The sequence below is a fragment of the Mus pahari genome, chromosome 18 (assembly GCF_900095145.1).
Source record: "Mus pahari chromosome 18, PAHARI_EIJ_v1.1, whole genome shotgun sequence".
Taxonomy (NCBI): Eukaryota; Metazoa; Chordata; class Mammalia; order Rodentia; family Muridae; genus Mus; species Mus pahari.
The window spans coordinates 15,063,373-15,074,369 of record NC_034607.1 but is presented as its reverse complement, the minus strand read 5'-3'; the positions used below and the strand labels follow the sequence as shown (position 1 = coordinate 15,074,369).

At 52.8% G+C, this 10,997-nt stretch overlaps 1 protein-coding gene across 4 annotated transcripts in view; it reads left to right on the top strand.

Moving 5' to 3' along the window:
- The window catches only part of Taf8 (TATA-box binding protein associated factor 8), a 20,389-nt gene that overhangs the window by 8,010 nt on the left and 1,382 nt on the right, over positions 1–10,997 (top strand). The window contains exons 6-9 of one of the 4 annotated variants that reach the window (XM_021218163.2): positions 1,431–1,578; positions 2,190–2,332; positions 5,593–5,735; positions 5,993–7,556. In XM_021218163.2, the coding sequence (XP_021073822.1) occupies positions 1,431–1,578; positions 2,190–2,332; positions 5,593–5,735; positions 5,993–6,005 (447 nt within the window). In that variant the 3' untranslated portion in view covers positions 6,006–7,556. Of the gene's footprint in view, positions 1–1,430; positions 1,579–2,189; positions 4,284–5,592; positions 5,736–5,992; positions 7,557–10,997 lie in introns of those variants that run through there. The other 3 variants (XM_029531611.1, XM_021218165.2, XM_029531610.1) reach the window with 3 other exon arrangements.

Sequence of the window (10,997 nt, the reverse complement as noted above, 5' to 3'; positions counted from 1 at the left end):
GGCTTCTTTTTAACATGATTTTTTTTTTTAAAGATTTATTTATTTATTATATGTAAGTACACTGTAGCTGTCTCAGACACTCCAGAAGAGGGCGTCAGATCTTGTTATGGGTGGTTGTGAGCCACCATGTGGTTGCTGGGATTTGAACTCCGGACCTTCGGAAGAGCAGTCGGGTGCTCTTACCCACTGAGTCATCTCACCAGCCCTCTTTTTAACATTTTTAAGATTTATTTTATAAGAGTTTAAAAAAAAAAATTGATTTTATTTATATGAGTACACTGTAGCTGTCTTCAGACACACCAGAAGAGGGCATCAGATCCCATTACAGATGGTTGTTGAGCCACCATGTGGTTGCTGGGAATTGATCTCAGGACCTTTGGAAGAGCAGTCAGTGCTCTTAATCACTGAGCCATCTCTCCAGCCCCATATAGGAGCTTTTTGCCTGCATGTGTGTCTATGCACCACATGCGTGCTGGCGCCTGAAGAAGTGGCACCGGCCTTCATGTAGGAATTGGGGACCAAACCGAGGTCCTTTGTAAGAACAAGTGCTTTTAACCCCTAAGCCAACTCTCCAGCCCTTGAAAGATCTTTAGAAGTTTAAAACCTGCCTTTCTGTTAGGAGGAGCTGGTCTTGGTCCTCTCTGCCACTGCATTATAAAATATGCTGAGATCCTTCTCATCTTACTGGATCCTGAATATCTCCCCGAGATGCCCAGCAAGGTGCTAGCTTGCCGGAGTCTCCTGTCCTTGGCTCTCTCATCTATCTGTGTGGGTGGGCGCTCATGCACAGTGTGTGGCGTGCGTGGATGTGTGGCACTCAGAGCCTCCGCTTTGAGCCATGTGGTCCTGCTGACATCTCAGGTGCTCAGGCTTGGTGAGCGAGCACCTTACCTGCTGAGCCGTCTCACCCTCAATCTATATTTCATTTCCCTCCCTCCCCCTCGTCCTGTTCTCTGTCCCTCCCTCTCCTAGAGCAGGCTGGCCTTGACCTTCCTGATACCTGCCTGAATATGCCACCAGGGCCAGTATTCTGTACTTCTAGCAGGAGTCTTTTGGATCAGTGCGTCTATCTGGAGAGGGTGGCTTTAAGACAAGGGGATGGTACAGTATGCAAGTGCACATGGGCCACCACTCATACCACTCATGTAAGGTGCCAAGTTACTCTGATGGCATGGAGGTTCCTATTAGCGCTCCTTGAGGGGTCCAAGTCTTCTTCGAGGATCTGTGCCTACACCTAAAGCTGGCTGCCATGGAAGCCAAGCCAAGTCAACTGTGTAGGAAATACTTGCATTTCTCTTAATGAGTGTGTGTATACTGAGATGGTCCTCTGTTGTCTGCTGTCCTCGGAAGAACAAAGCTGCAGCAGGTCAGGGCCTGAGGAGAGCTGAAGGGGGCGGGAGCTCAGCCTGGTATCTCTATTCTTCTCCTAGACATACCGCGAGCCAGTGTCTGACTACCAGATCCTTCGGGAGAAGGCCGCATCTCAGAGGCGAGACGTGGAGCGAGCCCTCACCCGCTTCATGGCCAAGACAGGCGAGACCCAGAGTCTTTTCAAGGATGATGTCAGCACTTTTCCCTGTGAGAGCCACCCCTCTGGACCCTGTTGTTTGAGATAGTCACACCGTCTTTCCTTGCTCTCACTGAGATGGGAAGAGATGAGCATGCCTTTGTGGCCTTCTCTACTGCACTTTATTCCTCAGCTCTATGGCTCCTTCCCCCGTATCCCAAGAGCCTGGTCCTACCCAAGGATTCCCAAGCAGAAAGCCCCTCCTATGTTGGCTGCAGTGGGTTCACGGTGCCGAGCCCTTAGCAGCAGAGAGCCTCCTGTGGAAGTGGTGCCCTTCAGTGTTCTTTCACGTCACAGGAGGCTTTGCCTACTGACTCAATTACCTCATTAGGGGACCAAGGGTGATGTAAATCTGGGGAGACTGGCACATTTATTCAGTAAGCATCCACTCAGTGCTTGCTAGGTGCCTGGCTCTGCAGTCACTGGGGACAAAGATCACCAGGTGCTAACTACCCCCCTCCCACAGCACCTCAGACAGCCCTTCTAGACCCGTGAGATAGTAACTCTTACAGAGGCATAGGGAAAGGGAAATTCCAAGCTCAAGGTCATGGTGACTGGGCAGCACTCAAACCTGCCTCCCTCTGGTTACTTGACAGCCTTGTGTCTTTCTTCCAATTCCTAGTGATCGCTGCCAGACCGTTCACCATCCCCTACCTCACGGCCTTGCTTCCCTCTGAGCTGGAGATCCAGCAGATGGAGGAGACCGACTCCTCGGAGCAGGACGACCAGACCGACACAGAGAACAACGCTCTTCACATCAGCACGGTGGGGCCTCCCCTTCTGCCTTCCTCGCAGTACTCCCAAAACAGCCTATCCCGCATCCTGCCTTTGCCCCTGGGAACTGAACAGGGCCTACCCCAGGTCTCTGGCTCTCTGTTAGAAGCTTGCATGATGGGCTGTGTGTCCAGTCTCCATCATGAGACACACATCCTGGGGAGTCACACGTTTAGCAAATGGTGAACGAGTATTGTCAGGTCCAGACCCTGGTCTCAGTGCTGAGGAACTAGTGGGAAGCAAGACAGACAAAGCCCACCTTCAGGAGCTAAAGAGATTAGACATGGAGCTGTGGAGGTGTGTGGGGATTACAGGTGACATTTGGGTAAAGACCTGAACAGACTTAACACCTGTGCATCTCTGGAGTTTCCAGGCAGTGAGTGGGCAGAGCGTGTGCAGGGCCAGCCTGAGGTAGACCGAGCTAACTCCTGCTACCCTCTGCTGTGTTAGACTGCAGACCCACACTTCCATACAAAGTACAATAAAAAAGACTGTACTGGGACTTGCTACTATTCTGGTAGTCTGCAAAATGATGTGTTAGAAACCCTGACCCTGCCTCTGCCTGCACGTGCTAGGATTATGGCCCAGCCACATCACTCTGTGACCGGTTTTAAACCTTGTCTCCTGATGAGAGGCTGTCTCTCGGGGACTCCTGCTGTGGGGCCCTTTCCCCCTGACCTCCTCCTCCATGCCCTTGAGCATAAGGAACGAGGTGTTTAGTGTAGCCAGGGCTGTTGTTCTCTGTTCTGTCATTTGAACTGGCTCTCGTGTAGGCAGCCTAGGAGTTTAACCTTTTCCTCTCTTAGGAGAAATCTTAGCAATCATGTACTCAGTGAGCATGTGTCTGGTCCTGTTGTGGCTTCTCGGGATACAGCAGTGACCCCAGTAGACAAAACCTCTGCTCCTGAGAGCCTGTGAAGTCATCTCTCACACACTCAAGATGAAACAGTACATGGTGAAGATGGAGCCTTTGCTTCCAATAACAGCACACTCAGGGTGGACCACCAAGCAGAGACTTGAAGGGGAGAGGAGAGCTGAGCCATGATACTCGCTGCTGTCAAGAGCCTGAGGAACATCGGTGGTTGGGATGGAAAGACAGGGAAGGGAAGCAGAAGGAAGAGTTGGTGGGATGGGCCCGCTGCTTCAGGAGCTGGGTGAGCAGAGTTGCAGGGGAGCGCCGAGCCAGGGAGGGACAGTTGTCAACTTCTGTAAGCATTGTTGATGGCTACGGTGACAGTGGGCCCCAGAGGGAACACTGCCCTGTTAGGAAGCTGCCACAGGGATGTAGGCCAGGGACAAGTGTGGGTCCCTTTCCTCAGGTGGTCACAGCAGAGGCAGTGCAAATGCTCTGTTTGTATCGATAAGTAAAGCCAAGAGGACGTCCTAACAGATGGGAGATGTGGCAGAACAGAAACAAGTGTGACTGCAGAACTCATCAGCTCCAGGCACCTGAAGGGTGGTGGCTTGTCCCCACAGCAGGAAGAGTCAGGTAGGGCACCCAAGGAACGCTGACGTGCACTGACTGTGTGGTGCCTGTGAGATGCTTGTATGAAGCTGTCAAGCAGGCAGGCAGGCATTTGAGCTGGGGACTGGCGGTGGCACAGGGGACAGGTTGCAGTTGGAGCCTTCAGCGTGGAAGCAGAAGCCACGGCTGGGGGATAGGTAGGGGTTGTTGTTGTGCCTCCACACAGGCCCTGGCTTGAGGCTATCTGTGTCTGAAGGGGCGAATCGTAGCAGTAGCGTTTCCACGAGTTGTCCTCGATAGAGAGACCCAACATCTAACTTGTGGGCCCTCCATGTCACTCTCACCAATTGTCCGAGAGCATGTTTGAGGTACAATTGAGGCAGCCTTTGAGTAACTTTGGGGTTTGGATGTGGAAGGGTGGTGGACTGAGGACGTGGTAGGCAGTCCTATGTTAGGCCCATGAGAGCTCAGGACGGCTGCCTGTTTTGTTTTGTTTTGTTTTTTAAGATTTATATATTTATTGTATGTAAGTACACTATAGCTGTCTTCAGGTACACTAGAAGAGGGCATCTGATCTCATTACAGATGGTTGTGAGCCACCATGTGGTTGCTGGGATTTGAACTCAGGACCTCCAGGAGAGCAGTCAGTGCTCTTAACCACTGAGCCATCTCTCCAGACCCCATAAGAACTCAGACAGGCCTGGAGTTGGGGGTCAGACAGACCTTCCCCATACCTGGCACGTCAGCGTGGTTGCTCTTATGACTCTCCGGTGGCTTTAGTGTGGAGGACTCAAGCACATTACTGTATGGGGATGGCTTTGCAGGGAGATGAGTGTTAATAGATAGTGAGGAGATGTTGCGTTAAGGCCCAGTAAGCCAGAGACTGGTGTCTGCACCCCAGCCCAGCTGTCCCTTGAGATGAAGCCTCTATTCATACTTTTTGGTCACAATATGAAGGTGACAACAGCCACTCCTGGTTGGGGTCTGAGGCCTCCTTCAAGCTCTCAGTTCCTCCAGGGCACCTGTGGTGTGTCACTAGGGGGCGCTGCAGGTCAGCTTTTGGTCACTGGCCTTGAGCAGCCTGGTCAGGCTCTGGGTGTGGTGGTCCATGCCCTGGCTCTGCTGCCACTGCTCAATAAAGAAGTAGAGAAACAAAGCTGGAAGCCAGAGTGTGGGGGCTGGGGGGGGGGAGCATACACATGATAAGGAAAGGGGAGTCAGTTGCCAATGCCTCCAGCACAGTTTCTAATGAAATCATGGACTCGGCTTTGCCTTGCCAAGCTTCGCTTGAGGATCCAGAAAGTTCTTGAATATGCTGGAATATGGTCATTGGCTTTGTTTCAAGTGCCAGAAATAAGAGATTTTGGGGAAATATATTAGACCTATGTTAGTTGGGGGCCTAGGAGACCGATACCCTGTGCACTGAATGTCCTGGCCCTCCTGTGTCCCTTACACCAAGACACCCACGGCTACGCCCTTTCCTCACCCCAGTGCATTATTAGAATTCCTCCCTGAAGCATGTAAATTCTAACCTCCTAGTTCTCCATTCTTTATGTCCCCACCTTCTGAAGATGGCAAAGACCCTGCAGTATATCATTCTGTCAGAGTTCACAGTTTCACTGTCCAGGTCTCATCAAGGCAGGCAGAGATGGCAGCCCTGGGGAGGCGGTGCTCCCGTCTCCTCCTATCTCATTAGAGACACCAGAGTGTTTCTTGTTCCTGTTCCGGGCACGGTCCCTGTCCTCACGCCACTGGTGTTCTGCTTTATTCCGGCTTTTGCCCAAAGGACGATTCCGGAGCTGAGAAGGAGAACGCTGCTTCTGTCCTGCAGCAGAACTCCTCCATGTCCGGCAGCCGGAATGGGGAAGAGAGCATCATCGATAACCCCTATCTGCGGCCCGTGAAGAAGCCCAAGATCCGCAGGAAGAAGTGAGTGGGGGCTGCCTCCAGCCTGCTCCAGCCTGCTGCAGCCTGCTCCAGCCTGCTTGTCTGCTCCTTGGTAGGAATAGGCTGCTCAGTGGGTGTAGCTTGCTGGGCACTGCTCGGGCACTTCCTCCGCCTCTCTTCCTTGGCTCCCACATGCACCCGCTTCACTTTAGTGGCCGTGTCCTGCCAGCCGTGGGCTGCTCGCGCCTGGGAGAGCAGGAGGGGCCCGCAGCAGCCTCTGTGGTTCTTCTTCTTTCTAGGTCCCTCTCGTGACCTGAGAAGGAAGCTGCCCTGGAAAGGAGAGAACACGTTTCCCTGGGGAGTGAAATCACAGAGGGAAGAGGAGGGTGGTGTCCTTCTGGCCTGGGCCAGGCTGTGTCATTTTAGTCGCAATTTTGTGTGAAGACAGCCTGTTGTGCTGGACTGTGAGTGGAGGAAAATGTGGTGCTGTGCTGCTGCAACTGTGCCGGGGACTGCTGGTGACTCCATTGATCAATCATGGGACTTGATTCGTTTGGAACCTGGAGGGCCAGGGAAGGGGCAGAAGGATGCCTGTGGCCCTGTGCCCTGCGGGAAGAAGGCCATGTGTACCTTCTAGGTCTCTTGGATCCCTCGCTGATACAAACGCAGAGAGGTCTCACTTCTCACCTGGACCCCAAGATCCCTGCTAAGTGGATAGAAAGGGACTATGTATCTCACTGTTGGAAACAGGCCCACAGCCCACCTCGGATCTGGGGCTGCCAGGAGCTAGGAGCACAGGTGTCAGTATCAGTGACAGTGGCCGTGGGGTAGCCTTGGTCTCTGACCACAGTGGAGTCAAACCAATCCTGTGACTTCAAAAGGAGCCCTGGCCTTAAAGCGCCGTGAAGAGGACTTAGCAGGCAGGAGAAGACGAAGTTCAGCTGAGAAAGCCAGCTCTGGCCGAAAGCTACATGCCTGCCTGCTGGAGGGAGGGGGCCGAGAGGACCCTGGAGAGAAGACCCCACCCCACACTTGCCCCTAATCATGAATCTTCTTGCCTCTAAGGAAGGATGACGGCACGTGGAACTTGACACAACGTGGCTAAGTTGTCCTTGGGTTGGAATGCTTCCTCCATCCTGACGGCGACGGCTGCTTCTGCTCCTGCAGTCTTGCTCGCTTTCTCTCCCCACCCGTTGTTTTTTGGAGATAGGCTCTCTCTGTAGCTCAGGCTATCCCAGAACTCAGTGTATCCCAGGCTCAGTGTCTCCCTGCCACCTGCTGCAGGTGCAGGTGCAGGTGCAGGCCACCATGCTTGGCTTCCAGGCAGCTGGTAGAGGCTCCACCTTCCCTACTGATCTCTAGGTGTCCTGTGGGACACCTTGCCTGGAGGGAAAGAGCTCTGTGTCTGGCATCGGAGGACAAGAAATGGTGAGAAAATGAGCTTCCTCAGCTCCGGACCAAATATTTCCATCGTGACTCAGAACTTCCAGGTCAGAACAGGAAGGTTGACCTGCGTGGCTCCCGAGAGCTTGTGATACACTTGGCAACTCTGGGCCAGTCAGCTGAAATCCAGTCAAGGTCAGGCAGGAGCTGTCACACCTTGCTGTTCCTGATGCGACCAGTGAGCACATCTGTAATTCCTGCACCATTATCACCATCGTTGGCCAGGGCGTGTTGAGAATAGTGTGCGAGGGGTGGGAGGGGCTCTTGCCTGTGACTTAAGAACTGCAGTGCAGTCTTTCTCTAGGAAGAGAGATGTTGTGTTAAAACATGATTCTCAGTGTGTATGTTTATATTTATATATTTCTATTTTTTATAATTGGGGGAGTCTTATTGGAAGGAGAAATAAAGTGTGATTTATGAAAGGCCTGTAATAAAAATTCATAATAAAAACTTTGTAAATGAATCAGATATAGGGCCTCTCAAATGGTATGCAAAGAAATACTGTACACAGCTTTTCCTGTGACTTTATTTAGACATGTTTTCTGTGTTCTGAGTGGTTGTAGCACACACCTGCAATCCCAGGATTTGGGATACTGAGTTCAAGGCCAGCCTGGATTATATAGTAAACCCCAGCCTCAAACCCAGAACAAGTTGTTAGTGTTCATTTGTTTGTTTTTCAGATTTTAAAAATTTTTATGTGTATGAATATTTTATCTTCGTGCATGCATGTGTGTGCGTGGTTCCCTCAAGGTCAGAAGAGAAGGTTAAATAAGGTGGAGCCTAAGGTTGTGAGCTGCCATGTGAGTGCTAAGCCCCAAGTTTTTAGGTTGTTTTGTTTCTTTAAATGGCCAGGGTAGAACTTGTTCTGTAACTCAGACTGCTAGAAGTCCTCCTGCATCGGACTTCCTAGGCAGCTGTGATCCTAATCCTCAGGCCCAGCTCCAAGCCTAGCATTGTCAGCCCTAGCTCATCAGCGTTCCTCCACCCACTGACTCACTGTGTATCCCTTACCGGCCCAAGTAAGTCAGGCTGGCTTCACACTACATCTACCTCTGCATCCCAAATGCTGGGATCAAAGGAAAGGCTCCTTGGAGGCCAAAAGAAGGCAGTGGATCCCTTGAAGCTGGAGTTAGAACCAACAGGCCTGCCACCTGTGGATCTGAGAATCCAGCTGCTCCTCCAGCCCCTTCCTTTGAGGGGAGGGTGTGGGGGTGTGAACTCGGGGCCCTGGGGTTGCCAGATAAGCCTCCTCCCACTGAGGACCCATCTCAGAGACCACTGTTCTGTTTTACACATCCCAGATCGCCACCACTCACATAGCCTTAAAAGCAAATGTTCTGGCTCCGCAGTGAGGACACGAGGGCTCTTAGGCTCTCTGATCAAGCTCTGCTGATTCCCTTAGATGCTTAGATGCCTTCCAGTGGTCGGAGATTCTGTCCTTCTAATCACTCCATCATACGTCCACATACTGACTGGCCCACTAGGGGAAGAGATGGGACATGGCCCCAGGGTAGGGTGGTTAAGGCAGAAGTGTATGCCTAGCTCTAGCAGGCCATTCTGGGGTATATAGACCTTGTCTCAGACATCCCCTCCCCCATCCCTCCTCCACATACACTGTGCGCACACATGCTCCTCCACGAACAAGCATCCCACACAGCATCCTTCCCCCCCACCCCCTGGAAACAAAGCATATCTGCTTTCCATGAAAAGTCTAGCTAGCACAGTGACCATCATGTTGCAGGGCCCCTCTGCATGTTTAGTTCCTCCATCCCCTGGGGTTCTGGTCATCGTCACAGGATGGGAGGTAGAAGCCACCATCTCCTGGGTGGATGTTCCAGGGAACAGGCAGCGAAGAGGCCTAGGTAAATGGAAGTTTGAGTTTCCTTATAAGAGCAAGACCTAGAAGCTGTATTGCGCCCCTGCCCCCAATGCCACCAAGCACGGGGTTGCTTTCTTACAAAGGAAGTGAGGGTGTGTGGCTTTAGCTAAATGGCTCTGGGCCTAGGTAAAAATTGAGGGGGCTTTTCACTGCAGAAAGAACAGTCTAAGGCTTGTGGGCAACTGAGAACCTGTCGCTAAGGTGGGTTCAGGAGAATCTTGTTGAACAATGCCAAGCACCTGGTGACATGGTCACTTTTGCAGCCTAGACACCCACTGCCAGGTGCTCTTCAGGCCCTGGGTCAGTCCAGCCTCTGCTGGTGTGCGACCAGTAGGTTGTCACTTCCTCTTTGACCTTGTTCCTTTGCCCTGTGTAGATGTCCTCGGCCAACACCTTGGTCTTTCTTGGATGGCTTTCCCCTTGTGCCTGCCCAACCAGAAAGGGTCTTGGAAGTGCCATCTCTCACGCCAGGGACATGGTTCCTCTGGTCCTCCACCTCCAGACGTTCCCGCCCAGCTGGTCTCAGCATCCAACTATTTGTACCCAGTTGCCTGGGTTTTGTCCTCTGTGTAGACCATGCTAGGTCTTGTTCATTTGTGTCTAGACTCCCTTGCCAGTCTGATGCTGCCCCACCCAAATGCGCAGGCTCCCTGCTCTTCCCCAGCCACATCCCCTGCCAGAGTAGACCTCATCCGCCCATTCTCAGCCCTGAAGTAAGACGGAAGATCCTCCCAGAGACTGGCCACCCCTAGTCCAAATGGCTCCAGTACAAACCTGGCCAATGAGGTCCCCTGACAGTCCTTTGTTCCCGTGGGTCACTCACCCTCCTGTGAGCTACTTAGCAAATAGGGGTCCGGTGCCTCTTGTGTGTGCTGAATGCCTGGCACGGTGCCAACTCTAATGACACTCTGCTGAACAAGACATAGTTCCTGCCTCCAGGGAATTCACTCTAGTGGAAAACGACACAAAAGGAAACTAAAAGCGTTGTAGGCTGTAGAGGGTGCCAGAAGGGGGGGGGGGCTTCTGCCCTGCGGGGAGAAAATCTTCCCTTGGCTCCTGGGTGTCCTGTGCCTCTCCTTCCAGCCCTTCAGCCTGTCCCCCATTCCACCCTTCCCTTCTGCAGTCACTCAAACAGCAGTTGAGCTTTTTCTTAATGGAGACCATTTGGATACAGACACTGACAAATACTTAGGTCCCTGCTTCCCCATCTCTTACAGCGTGTGTATGTGTGTGTGGGGGGGGAGTGGACAGCCCACAACACACGTGGTATGTCAGTCCCGTGGTGCCATCAGAACCCTCGAGGAAAGCAGTACCGGTCATGGTGCTGGAGAATTGGAGAACAGGGGACAAGGAGTAGAGCCATAAGGGGTAGGTAGTGTGCAAAGCCTGGGCTAGTAACCTGGGGAACAGGCAGTGGCCAGAGCCTTTAGAGAAGCCAAGCAGGCACTGGGGCCTGTGGGGAGGGGGAGGGGTCAGCGAGAGAACCGAATGACCAGGATCTCTGACAAGGGACTTGAGACCTGTTGATATAGGCCCTATGAGCAGCCACCTTGTGGGGGCAGAGTTTGGGGCGGCTCTGGCGGGGCAGATAAAGGCAGCACTTGTCACAAAGTAGGGCAGGAGGAGTCACTGTGTGGGCGTGGAGCAGCTAGCCCTTTAGGAACTGGGGGGGAGACTGGTCCCAGCTCCAGAGAGCCAGAGTGCACCTGTACCTAAGGAGAGGCAGGAAACAGAAACCTACTGATAACCCCGGTGCCACCCTCCTGCGGAGGCCTGTGTTACCAGGGAGATGGGTAAACACGCAGGAACCTGGCCTGCCTCCTCTGACCACAGAAAGAAGAGGGCTGGTCTGAGGCCTGAAGCCTCTGCTGAGAACCCAGTGGGTGGGGTTGGCCAAGTGGGCCTTTGAGAGAGGAGGGTAAGCAGAGGAAGGAGGGGAGGGGAGGCAGAGGGAGGAGGGGAGGGGAGGCAGAGGGAGGAGG